This window comes from Meriones unguiculatus, chromosome 6 (assembly GCF_030254825.1).
Source record: "Meriones unguiculatus strain TT.TT164.6M chromosome 6, Bangor_MerUng_6.1, whole genome shotgun sequence".
NCBI lineage: Eukaryota > Metazoa > Chordata > Mammalia > Rodentia > Muridae > Meriones > Meriones unguiculatus.
In genome coordinates this window covers 61,100,962-61,114,390 of record NC_083354.1, presented here as the reverse complement: position 1 = coordinate 61,114,390, position 13,429 = coordinate 61,100,962, and the positions used below count along the sequence as shown (strand labels likewise).

Sequence of the window (13,429 nt, the reverse complement as noted above, 5' to 3'; positions counted from 1 at the left end):
TAAAGATGGAGCTGGTTTCTGCCTTTCACCTTCCCGATGGTGAGTGCTCTCTGTCACGAACAAGTCCACATTTGGCTAAGGCTGAGGATCTGGCTTGCTTCCATGTATGTGGACCTCTCTGCATTGCCCACGTGGCATGCTGGGGTTGGCTACCCAGATGCTATTTAAGCTATGGGCTGGCTTTCCCCAGGGTCAGATGATTGTTCAAGGTTCCTGAATAAACTGCATTGAAAAAAAAAAGGTGTTCTGGGTAGGTTATGAGGAACACAAAGAAAAGAAAACATAGTTAATCATGTTTTATATTTAATAGTATTTTAATGTTTAATGGCAAAAAAAGTAACATTATATTAGGAAATACCTAAACAACAATAAAGTACTGGGTTATGCTTTCTATCAAAATGCCTCCAAGAGAGAAGAAAGGTCTGACAGGGTAATTGAAAGTGCCAGGTGGGTAACTGTATATGAGGGAACTCTTGGCTACATCCAGGAAACTCACACATCCACCCTCACAATCAAGGAACACACCAACCCGGCCCACTGGCTTCTCTATATAGTGATGAATTACTGGACAGGTGGTGAGGAGACTGTACTGATTACCCTTCTTCACACACACAAGGAGAAATGCACCCTCAGGTTCAGTCTGCTGCCTTGTATTTGTTAAATAGTCATCCTCACAGACTCCTATAGCCCATTCCGGATAGTCCGTTAAATCCATCTCCCAGTAATATTTCCTAGAGAAGAAGCTCTGTGATCCACAGGAAGCAAAATAGTGTCCAGCTGATTCCACAGATGTCTCCTGATGGTGAGGGCTAAAGCTGAATCTTTTCAGGACATCAAATAGGTTCATCTTGTCATGGAGTAAGATTGCATTTCCAAAGAATATGTTCACTGTGGGAAGAGGCAAGAGGCAACAATTTAGTTGAAATGACTGTTTACACTTCTTAGGTGAGAGAGGTACCTGGAGATTGCCTGAATTACAAAAAAGAAGGTTAAGGCTAGAAGGGTTAAATGTGGTTCAAATACTTCAAAGTCAAGAAATTCCACAAGAAACTGAATGGGATCCTGATGAAAAATTTGCTGATGCTGTAGAGGTGGCTTTTAATTACACCTAGTAAATGGAAGATGTGTAGTGTGCATTGCAGCTATGTCTGCAGCAAAGACTGTCCTTACCCGTTTCCATTAATAGTTATTTCTAAAATAGAAGAAGTGATGATGGTATTTTTATTTGCATGTAAGCACTCATGTTTATACTCAAGTAAAGACTAAACGTGCATTAGAAGTGGTTCCCTGGTTGTAACTCTCTAGCTTTAACCCCTGCCTCCTCTGATACTCTTTCCATATGAAGTCACAATTCACATTTAGATCTAACAGGGGAATAAAGACACTGTCTCTTGACCTATCCATTTGTTTTATTTTTACTGCTCATGATATATGCCTTCATGTATATAGTTATTTTATGTTTATTAACATCTTTTTTGATACAGAGCATTGGTATATATTTTTGACTGCCTTGGAACTCCCTATTTCAAACAGGCTAGCCTCAAACTCATGGGCAATCCTGACAGCTCCACATTTTAATGTTGAGATTACAAGTGCACACCACTATATTTTATATATTTTTAAACTAAGAAGTGAAACGTACTTTAAAAAAATTCAACTGCTGAAGTGATTAAGGGAAAACAATCAAATAACTCCAACACTTAGAATGATTTAGATTGTCCTGAATTAATTATCATTCTTATGTCTCAAGGAAAAACTGTTACTATATTTTCATCCTGGGTCACATACAACATTATATTCATATTTGTTGTTTGTTAAATGACCACATGAATAAACACGATTAGAAATGTGACTTGCAATGACATATCCTTTAGAGGAGGTAGAAATTCATATACACAACCCTTATCTCATTGTTGAAGGACACCTTTGGTCATTTCAGCAGTGCTGACACTCACCTAGGAAGCACTTGCACCTCTCAATCAGTCCAGTGATGGGCAGGACACTGAGCTCTGGTTTCATCACCTGGGGCATGAACAGCTGCACTGACTCACTCCTGCAAGAGAAGAACACCTGATCTGCCTGGTGCTAAAGACACCATCACAGTGATTAGGAGAAATCCTCACTCCAAGTTCAGACAATGACTCAGGAGTTAAATCCCTTCCCACACAAGCCTGACAACTAGAGTTCAATCCCAGGAACCTGTGGTGGAAGGAAAGGACTGACTTCTGAAAGTCATCCTGTGAACTCCATGCATGTGCAATGGCACACTTGCATGCATGCACAAACATACAGAAAACACAACTAATTAGTACAAGTAAACACTTGTCTGAACATCTTTCACACAAGCATTTTCTGATATCATAGTGACATCATGATCAGAAAACAGGGTTGTTTCCTCCTAGATGCTCTTTTTGAAGCCCTTCTGGCTACCCATTTGTTTTTCCATGCATTCTGCCATTTCTTCTACTACTAGAAAATAAAGGTGATGGACCTTAAGGTTTATGATTTCAAATGTAGATATTTTATCACCAAGCCCTCTTGTATACACTGATTCACTATGATGTAGTAAGTGAAGGCACTTTCTGCTAAAGAACAGATGTCATATACATGAAACCAATCTCAAACTTCATACACAAGCAATTGAATATTATTCCTATCTAAGTATGTTTTTAGTTTGCTAAGGCAGCTTGGTCAATTTTGTAGCCTCGTTTAAGGATCCTGGCTTGCACTGATGACTGTACTCACCTTCTGAACATGTCTTCCAAGTCCTGCAAAGACAACAAGAATAGTTAAGATTTCTGAAGAAATGGCATTCAATGTTTGATTATAAAGTTCAGATAAATGTCAGTCATCATCAAACTGATCCACCTTGCAAATTTATTTTCATGTCTCAGGATAATGCCAACCAAGATTAGCAGAGGAGATATCTTAATGAAATTACACTGTGAAAGTAACATGATTGTAGTGTGCTCTGCAAAGGGGACTTCCTTGAGCCTGTCTACAAAGCATAGGAATATTTTTTATGAAGAATGCTTCAAAACTGTAACTTTACCCCTGGCTGGTACCTCATAGCTATAATTCCAGAATTTAGAGTTTTGAGGCCTTATGACTACTGTGAGTTGCAAGCCAGCAAGCACCACAAAAGAAGACCATATGTCAAAACCACTATTTCCCAAAGTACTCTCAAATACACAGGTTTAAAAAGAAGAAATTAGGTAAACTGTGTATAAGGAGAGGCAAAATATTCAAGTAGAGGCTCACTGGAATGTTTGGTAACAGGAATAACTGCATTTGGGATTTCAGAGAAGCAAGCACAAAAGCAAAAAATAATGATGTGATATTTAGTAGGGAATCTACTGACACACTGTCAAAAGCTTGTTCTTTTAAGGTTATGGCAAAGACTAGTGTCTCCAGATTATCCGTGAAAAGGAAATCCACTGACAATAAGTGCATGGACTGTAGACAGCTATCTTAGATGTAACAGTCCCAGTGGGGGCCTCAGATAACAAAGCCCTTTCATGCACTCCTCCATGCTCACCTGGAGCAGCACCACATATGGCTGCTGGGACGTTGTCATCAGCTCCCGATACATTTCTCTTAGTTGATTCCTTTTGTGCACCATCAAGGCTTTGCTTTTTCTGAGTTTCTCTAAGAGAGCTTGGCCTTCATTTTCCATACACTCTATATGTTGCTGTTCTTCTTCATGGAGGACTGGACGTCCTTTCCTATACTCCGTCCTGATCATTTCTTTCCGAAGAGTCACATAGTCCTAAAGGAAAATGGACATTCTAGTTCACATTTACAGAGCATTTTATCCTCTCCACTGACTCCTATGTTTAAAGTCGACGAGTAGCATCCTGTCAGTGTGCTGCACACACTGATTTTCTGTCTCCACTTTTCAGAAATGTGAATTATTTTCTTTCATTCATTTATTCTTTATTAATAGCACAAACAAACCCATCCTTTTCTCTAAGTATTTTCATCAATTTAAGGAGATCTGAGCCTCCTGAAGAAAAGGTATTCATTGCTAATTCACACATTCACTCAAAGAAGAAAATCTGCAGGTATTTAATAATCATGGGGCAGTCATAGGGTCAAATGCAATGTGATGAACTGTCGGCAAATCACTCATTAAACGTTTCTGCCATAGACAGGCCATGCTTTCTGAGTGCAGCATTGTATATTACACCCTGAATTAGAGGCCTGCAGAAAAGGTTCGCCTAGTATCAACGCCCATGCCTTATTCTCAACTTGTGAATGAGCAGGCTTGCAAGAGTGTTAGTTGCCTCAAGCTGATTTTCAGCATCAGTCCCATACCCACCGACCACTGTGTTGGCATTCTCTTCTTGGCTTCTAGATTCTCTTGATTTTCTTGGATCTTCTCCCATAAAGATGCCATTTGCTTTAGAAGTTTCTCCTGTAAACAAGTATAAACACATGAATAGTCCTGATGGAGAGACAGAAATGAATAGTTACTTTAGAGAAAGTTGAAAATCACCATGTTCTTACTTTCTGACTTTGATAACTATGAGTTTTAGATTTCAGGCTGTAGAAATACGAAATACAAAGTAACTGTTTACTCAAGTAGCATGATTAGTAAGCATGACTGAAGTCTGGGTAATTTGAATCTGACTGGGATTTCCAAATGCTTCTTTCCAGCTAATTCCAATGTACTTTTAGTAATTTATCTCCAGTGACATACAACTTTTACAGATGTGAATTTCCTAATTTTCTACCCACCAACATCAGCATAATGTATTACAAAACTAGAAATTATTTTACACTAATGGATTTCCCAATAGATGCTTACATTTTATAGTCACCCTTTCTCCATTAGCTGTTTTTAAAATGCCACCATTGAGAATGCAATGGTCTCTCTGTAATCTGGACATGAATCTTCCTGTTTTCTCCTAAACTCCCCCTCTCCACCTTTCAAGTTCTCTCAGAAATATCACTTACCATTTGCCCCTCAGAAGCTGCTTCAACAGGACAGTGTCTGTGACCCTTGTGCTCCTGGGAGTCAGAGCACAATTGACAAAGGAGGACCCTGTTCTCCTCACAGAAGATCCTCTTTGCCTCCTTGTGGATCACACACTTATTCTCCTCAGAGCTCAGGTACTTCATGAGGCTGTCCTGTCTGGCAATGTGCACCAGCTTCTTCAGAACAACGTTGGTTCTGAAGTCCTTCTTCTGGGATGGATTCTTACACATGGGACAGTGGACAGGAACTTGCAGGTCTTCCCAGGAAAAGCAGAGGCAGGCCCGACAGAAGCTGTGGCCACAGCTTGTGGTAACTGGGTCTGTAAGGCAGCCCAAGCAGATGGGGCAGGTAAGCACTTCCTGGAAGGCCTGTGAGATGTCTGACTCCATTTTCCTGAGGAAAGAAGCAGAATTACTATTCTTGGACCCCAGAGAAACAAGAGACTGCACAAAATCTGATAAAGTTGTGATTCAATTCTGTCTATGGCAAAAGAGACTTCATTTTTTGTATAACCATGAAAAAAACTAAGCATAGGATTGTGGGTCCTGCCCTTTACTGTTACAGTTTTCCTGATGGAAACACAGAATGAGCTCATGATCTTCTATGTCTTTCCATCTGCATTTCTTATAGAGGCTTCAGCTTAAATTGGTACCTTGGTTCAAGGCCAAAGACATCTTCCATGCTGTAAAGTGATCAAAGTCCTTCAACTCCAGAGGCTGGCCTTTCATAGCAGACATATGTTAGTTAAACACCTCCTTCTTGTCTATCCAATAAAATACAACCTACTGCACACCTTCTCCAGTAAATGCTTTTGCTTGATATCTGACATTAAGTTTACACTGATCCACCGTTTGATACATTGTAAACAGTATTCTTTATTTCTCTTAATTCTGCTACAAGATACTGACAAGAATAATACTTTATGTTGGCTCATAACTCCAGGGTATTGGCCATCCTGCTGTGAAAGAAACGGTGGCAAGAGTTCAAAGCACCTGTTCTCATGGCATCTGATATAAGGGAGCAGGAAGGAAGGAATGTATGCTGCTCTGCTCCTCCTTCCCTTTTTCTTCAGTTTGGGACCCCAACCCATGAAATGTTGCAATGATCTCAGTAGAATTTATGGAGAATCTTCCCACCTGACACAAATCTAACCCAATAATCAGTAATGGACTTGTGCAGTCATTTCCATATCAATCCTAAATGACATCAATTGAATACTAGGAAAATTTTCCATGGTGTCCTGTTTGCTTCCCAAAGACACAACTCCTGCCTTGAATTTCTGGGAGGAAATCCTGAGGCCTAAATGAAGCTCACACGACTATTTCAGACTGAGCTATCGAACCACCAGATGCTCATTTTTCATCTCTTTTACATTTTACACAAAGAAATCATCTTGATTGGATTAATTTCAATTGTTTATTTTTTTAAAGATTTATTTACTTTTTGTTTGTTTATTTATACAGTATTCTGCCTGCATGTATGCCTGAATGCCAGAAGAGGGCACCAGATCTCATTATAGATGGTTGTGAGCCACCGTGTGGTTGCTGGGAATTGAACTCAGAACTGTTGGAAAAACAGCCAGTTGTCTTAACCTCTGAGCCATCTCTCCAAGCCTGATTAATGCCAAATTTGCAAAAATAACTTAAGTTTCTGGGATTTGACACAGATGGAGTCAAATGGCTTTAGAGTTGGTCCAGAGTAACTAAAAATGTAGGACTAACACTCAATGCCAATGATTAGTTTAGCAAAGAGATTGTGCCTTCCTTAACTTCTCTAATGGTCATGTTTTCCAAAAAGGTAATTTATTCTCTATTAGACACCTCACCCCATAATGTTTTGGAAGTACACAGAGATAAATAAAATCAAACACAGAAATTGAAAATTACATCAGACTTTAACCTGAATGTACTATTATAAACAGAATGGTGTGCTTGGTGCTCTCTTTAATTGCATGTAGCCTTCCAACCCAATACAAAACTCTGTCAGGAAAAGTCAGTCCTCCAACATGGTAGACTATCAAGCAGCTCTTAAGATTCAATTCAACTCACATCAAAATCCCAACACAATTATTTACAGACCTTGAAAAACAATTCTCAACTTCATATAGAAAAAAACAGGATATCTAAAATAATCCTGTATAATAAAAGAACTTCTGGACCTATCACCATCCCTCATCTCAAGCTGTGCTACAGAGCAATAGTAATAAAAATCGTATGGTATTGGCATAAAAACAGACAAGTTGATGAATGGAATCTAATCAAAGACCCAGAAATAAACTACACATCTACAGACACCCGAGTTTCAACAAATTGTGCTGGTCTAACTGGATGTCTCCATGTACAAGAATGCGAATACATCCATATTTATCAATTTTGTACATTGTCTAACAGTATCTTGTGACTATCTCTCAGTATAACACATCAGGTCAAATAAAGTGTAGAGAATGATAAATGTAAAATTATCCATAACTTTAACACACATTAAATACCAAGAAAGAAAACTAAATAGGGACAGCGTCATTTTTTTTGTAAAATGGCAAAATATCTCTTCTAAGCAGAAACTTTAGTTCCATAATTAACTGAAAATAAGAAAACATCAAGGATTTTTCTCTTGTAAATTGTTCACTCACCCAATGAATTTTCTCTGGCCTCAGCAGTGTTTGATAGTAATGTTAGCTCAGCTCTGGAGTCAGATCCTCAATGTGTGGAGAGGATAGATCTAGCAGGGTCTGGAGCCAGAAGGTTTGGAAACACACTCTGTCTAGTCTGGAGAAGAATGAACCTGGTTAGGCCCTGGAACCTCCTTTTATGGAGGCACTGAAGACCATGCCCACTTCCTCCCCTGGTAGCTTTCAGTAATGCTTCCAATAGGTGAGCTCCAATAGATTGAATCTACACAAACAAATCCCCACAACAAGGTTTCCTGAGTTACTGTTAAGCTGGGTGGAAGCTCACACCTTTAATCCCAGAGTCCTATGAACTGTACTATTGAAGCAGGAAGATTTTTTAGTTCAAGGACTGCCTAAAATGTACAGTAATAACTTTGCTTTTGAAAAAAAGTAATTTTACAATATTTTGCTGTACCTAAATATTTCAGTGTGCTTATATTTTGTTTTTGATCATGTAACAGATGATGATGTCATCAACTTCTGATTCTAGAAAATACCAAAGACTACTTTCTCCAGACATCTTCATTCCCTACTCACTCAACTTTATTTTCTAAAAAAAAAAACTCCATAAATCTCATTCTGTAGAGTGACATTGGAGTTCAAGGTTTTCTAGCTCCCCAGCTGTCTAGAGTTCATGTTGACCAGACAGAGAATTCTGTGTTAATGCTGTAGATGTACAATAGCTAAGAACTTCCGCAACTCAAGCAGGTACTTTTGCCCATGGATGCTGAATATGTATTTTTCATGTTTTTAGCTAAAATAAAATTGCATCACTTTCCCCTTCTCTTCCCTTTTTACAGATCCTTTAAATCACAGAAGCCTTTAAATCCTTTAAAGCCACAAAAGGCTTGGCTAGGGTTTTATGTTTATCCTCACACCTGGAAAGACCTGGGTTTGGGTAGGTCTTTGTACTTCAAATAATTCAATCAAGAAAAATCCCTTGAAAGAAAAATTCCAGCTGGGCAGGTGTGGTGGTACTTGCATATAATCCTAGCACTCAGGGAGGCAGAGGCAGGTGGATCCCTGTGAGTTCAAGGCCAACCTGGTCTACAAAGTGAGTAAGGACAACCAAGACTACATAGAAAAACCTTGTCTAAAAACAGGAAAGAAAATAAAAGAAAGAAAAGAAAGAAAGAAAGAAAGAAAGAAAGAAAGAAAGAAAGAAAGAAAGACATTAAAAAAAAAAGATAGATTCCACCCTCATGAGTTTTAGTTAACTCCAGATACAGTCAAGTTGACAAGCAAGAATAGTCATGACAAGGACTGACCACTTTGTAGGAGTGATCAGTTAGAGAGCTCATCGCTGATAGAGGCTAATTCTTTGTCTAAGGATGAGACTTTAATACAATTTTTCACTACCACATCAATATGTCCATTGTTCTGTTCTTGTTTATGCAGCCATTTCTAGAAGTGGCACTTTCACAGCAGAGTTCCTAGCATACTGGCTCTTCCTATCTTCCTCACCATCTTTCACAATATTTCTGGAGCCAATGATGCAAGAGCTAGGATCTAGGTGTATCTGTTGGGCTGGGATTCCCATAATCTGTTGGTTTTTGCAGTCTGTCCAGCTGTGGTATTCCTTGAGTGTCTGCCTGTGTGGCTCTATGTTATTTGTAAATAAGCTTCACTAGGATTTTTAAAATTGGATTTGCAATCTAATGTTTTGTTTACTTTGACAGTAAACCAAATCAAGGATAAGTTAATGTCTCTGCAAGTATGAGATCAAGGAAGCACAGGAGGACCGGCAGGAAAAGAGCATTTATGATTACTTATATGTCATGGCAGTTTTCCACGTTGAGCTGTGTTTAATATTTAGAAAGCACAAAGGACCATAATGAGTGTGTTAAGATGTAATCCAAGTTCATTGCAAATTTATTTGTCATAGGCAGAATCTGGAAACAACCTAGATGGCCCTCAGCAGGGGAATGCATACAGAAATTATGGCATATTTACACAATGGAATACTATTCAGCTATTAAAAACAAGACAATCATGAAATTTGCAGGCAAATGGATGGAACTATAAAAGATTGTCCTGAGTGAGGTAACTCAGAAACAAAAAGACAGGCATGATATACATCCACTTATAAGCAGATATTAACTGTATAATATAGGATAGCCATACTAAAATCTACAGACCTAAAGAAACTAAACACTAAGGAGGACCCTAGGGAGGATGCTTAAGTCTCATTCAGAATGGCAAACATGACAGACAACAAAAGCATTTGAAGAGAGGAAACAGGATGGGAATCTACTATACAGGGTCCTCTGAAAGAATCCACCCAAATGGGGATCGGAGCAGATGCTGACTCACAGCCAAACTTTGGGCAGAGCACAGAGTCTTATGGAAGAAGAGGGGGGTGGGGATATGACATGTAAGGGATAGGAGCCCCACAAGGAGAACAACAAAGCTAAAAAATTCTGAGTCCAGTGTGTGCTGCAGAGACTGATGCACTAATCAAGGACTATGCATGGAGAGGACGTACATGGAACTGATTGGCAGCTCAGTCTCCATGAGGGTACTCAAGTAAGGGGAGCAGGGGCTGCCTCTCTCATGCACTTGGTTGCCTGCTCTTTGATCACTTACACCTGGCAATGTGGCCTTATAAAGTCACAGAGGAAGAGGATCCAGGCAGTCCTGATGAGACTTGATAAGCTTTGGGCAGATGGTGAAGTAGAACTCCCCCTTTCAGCAAACTAGGGGAAGGGAATAGGGGAGAAAACAGAGAGAGGGTGGGACTGGGGGAAGCTGAGGGAGGGAGCTTCAATCAGAATATATAATGAATAAATTTTAAAAAATAAAATTAAACAAAAGCTTTAATCCAAGGAGTATGTAAAATGATGAGGAGGAAGGCTTTAAAATTATATGTATTTCACCCGTTAAATCCAGATGATGAAACTGGATTTGTCAGGCTGGTGAAGAGTTGTTCCTAATTGGAGGCAACATAAATCTTACTGATGAAGTCAAGCCATATACTGTCATTGATGTTACCGCTTCTATGTAGCCTCTTCCTAGTAATTGAATTAAAATCACTATAGTGACATGAGTTACTAGATAGAAGACCAGGAGATGCAGCCCCTCCCATCCCTTAGGCTGTGTTCTTTGCATCTAAAGTCATACCTAAAGCCTAGAAAGATTTAATCCTAGAAGCCATTTATGGGTGGAAGCCATTTAGAATCTGCCTCTGAGAATTCTAGGGCAAAAAGAAAAAAAGTGACCCATTTGGTTCTTTTATCCAAACTTTTGGTGTGAGAGATAAGTTTTGTGCAGAGCTCCTTTAGCCTCCACTTGGGTGAGCTGAGGCTTAGAGAAAGTGCGTATGGGATGCAGGCTTCCTGAAGTGGAGGTTGATGTGTTTCCTCTTTTGAGAATTCTCTCTGTAGACCTGTTTTCATTTGACTGGGTTAATCGTTTGCATAATGTCCAGTTTTTTTTTAATTCCTTAAACATTTTAGATATTAGCTATTAGCTCTTTATAGGATGTGTAGTTGGTAAAAAAAAAAAAAAAATCTCTGTAGGCTGCCACATTGTTCCAAACAGGCTGTCCTTTGCCAAACAGAAGGTTTTCTGTGTTTGAAGTTCCACTTATTCATTGTTTTTATTGCCTGTCCTATCAGTGTTCTGCTCAGAAATTCCATTCCTGTGCCTATGAGTGCAAGGCTATTCCCCACTTTCTCTTGATCATATTCAGTGTATCTATTTGAGGTCTTTGAGGCATTTGGAGTTGAGTTTTGTATAGGGTGATAAATATGACTCTATTTTCACACTTATACAGGCAACCATAGAGTTTGGCCAGCACAATTTGCTGAAGATGCTGTCTTTACTCCAGTCTGTATTTCTAGCATCTTTATCAAAAATCAGCTGTCTATACATAAGTGGATATATACCTGGGTCCTCAGACTGATTCCATTGATCAATGTGAATGTTTTTGTGCCAATATTGTGCAGTTTTATTTTATTTTTTAATACAAATCAGTAGTTTTCATAAATACACATTTTTATATGCCAAGTCCATTTAAATGCTACAATAATAAAGTCATGAATTTAATGGAGAATTGACTGGAAGTTTGGGAGAGCACAGCTCTTTAATTCCAGCAGTCAGGAGGCAGAGGCAGGTGAATCTCTGAGTTCAAGGCCAGTCTGGTCTACAAACAGAGTTCCAGGACCGTCAGGACTCCACAGAGAAACTATGTCTCAAAAGAAAAAAAAAAATGTTTTTCTCAGTGTAGTAATCTGGGCTCTCGTCTGTGGTTTCTTAGAGTTTGTAGAACACTTGTCCTGACCCTTATGGCTTTCAGAGTCTCTGTTGCTATATCGGTCATTATTCATTTGGTCTTGAAGATCTTAAGATAGCCTGAATATAACTCCATTTTGAAATAAAGATCTTGACTGGGAACTGATTTCAGGCACCAGTAAATATCACAGAATGTACACCTGGCAGAAAACAAAGTTAACTCTCCTAGCAACAGCCTCCAGGAAATATAATAGAATAAATGCTTCATAGAAAATAGAGACAAACTCCTTGGCAATAATCAATGAGAATTGGTTGAGAATAGGGTGGGAAAATTCTCCCCAATGTTTCAGATGTTCCTTAGAAAAATAGCCATTGTGATTATATGCCTTAGCCATTGTGATTATGTGCCTCAGAAAAGGTCACCCCGCCCTGCTAAACTTCACCCAATTCTGTAACGCCAAGGCTTGTGCCCCCCTGCTTGCTGCCATGGAAACCCCCGGTCCACAGACATTCCCTTTAAAAATCCGGTTCACTCAGAGCTCGGGGTCCCACTTCTCTACTGCTGTGCCAGTGAGACTTGGGTCCCGAGTTCTATCGCTCTTGTAATAAAGCTCTCTTGCAATTGCATCGAGTTGTCTCCTGGTGGTCTCTGAGGGTCCCGTGAACCTGGCATAACAGTCTAGCTTTTTATATGTTACTTGATCTTTATTTTTCTCTTGAAGCTTCTGATTTTATTTGCCCTGTATATTTAGTGTTTTGAGTATAACTTGTCATTGAGAATTTCTTATCTGATCCAGTCTATTTGGTGTTCTGTATGCTTCTTATAGCTGATACTTGTATACAAGTACCTGTACTTGTACTTGATACGCACCTCCTTCTTAAGTTAGGCAAATTTCCCTGTATGAATTTGTTGAAAATATTTTCTATGCCTTTGAGCATTTAACCTGGGTTTCTTCTCCTTTCTCTATTGCTAGTATTCTTAAATTTGCTCTTTTCATAGCTTGGCAGTGGTTTCACACGCCTTTAGTCCAAGCACTCAGGGAGCAGAGGCAGGCAGATTTCTGTGAGTTCAAGGACAATCTCATCTACAGGGCAAGTTTCAGGACAGCCAGCGCTACACAGAGAAACTTGGTCTCAAAACACACACACACACACACACACACACACACACATATATAAATTTTTTATTTATGTCTCTGTTTTTGTTGTTGTTGTTGAAATTTGGTTGTTTGTTTTTTGGCCAAGGATTATCTTTTTTTCTATAGTTTCTTCAATGCCTGAAATTCTCTCTTCCATCTCTTATATTCTGTTCATGCGGTTTGCCTCTGAAATTATCAGGGTTGCTAAATTTTTCATTTCCAGTTTTCTCTCCATTTGAGTCATCTCTATTGATTCTATTTCCACTTTCAGATCTTGAACTGTTTTATTCATTTCCTTTCACTGTTTTCTCTATATTTTCATTGATTTCTCTAACATTTATTAATTCCTCTTAAAGGGCCTCTACAATATTCATAAAGCTATTTTAAGATCTTTGTCCTGTGCTTCAG

The 13,429-nt window shown here is 39.0% G+C and overlaps 1 protein-coding gene across 1 annotated transcript; it reads right to left on the bottom strand.

Moving 5' to 3' along the window:
- Positions 1-358: 358 nt before the first annotated feature.
- Positions 359-5,370, bottom strand: LOC132654847 (tripartite motif-containing protein 43-like). Its single transcript, XM_060386130.1, has 6 exons — positions 4,960-5,370; positions 4,322-4,417; positions 3,539-3,769; positions 2,746-2,768; positions 1,956-2,053; positions 359-888 (listed from the first exon to the last, which is right to left on the bottom strand). The coding sequence occupies exons 1-6, from the start codon at positions 5,368-5,370 to the stop codon at positions 359-361; spliced, it is 1,389 nt and encodes a 462-aa protein (XP_060242113.1).
- Between the last annotated feature and the right edge of the window lie 8,059 nt (positions 5,371-13,429).

Bases quoted from the DNA above. Each gene is read 5' to 3' on its own strand.
- LOC132654847 (XM_060386130.1), bottom strand. From the start codon at position 5,370: ATGGAGTCAGACATCTCACAGGCCTTCCAGGAAGTGCTTACCTGCCCC. The intron at 4,418-4,959 runs GTAAGTGATATT...ACTTGTTTACAG, and splicing joins CAGCTTCTGAGGGGCAAATG to GAGAAACTTCTAAAGCAAAT. The intron at 889-1,955 runs GTGAGTGTCAGC...CTCTTCCCACAG, and splicing joins GAGGTGCAAGTGCTTCCTAG to TGAACATATTCTTTGGAAAT.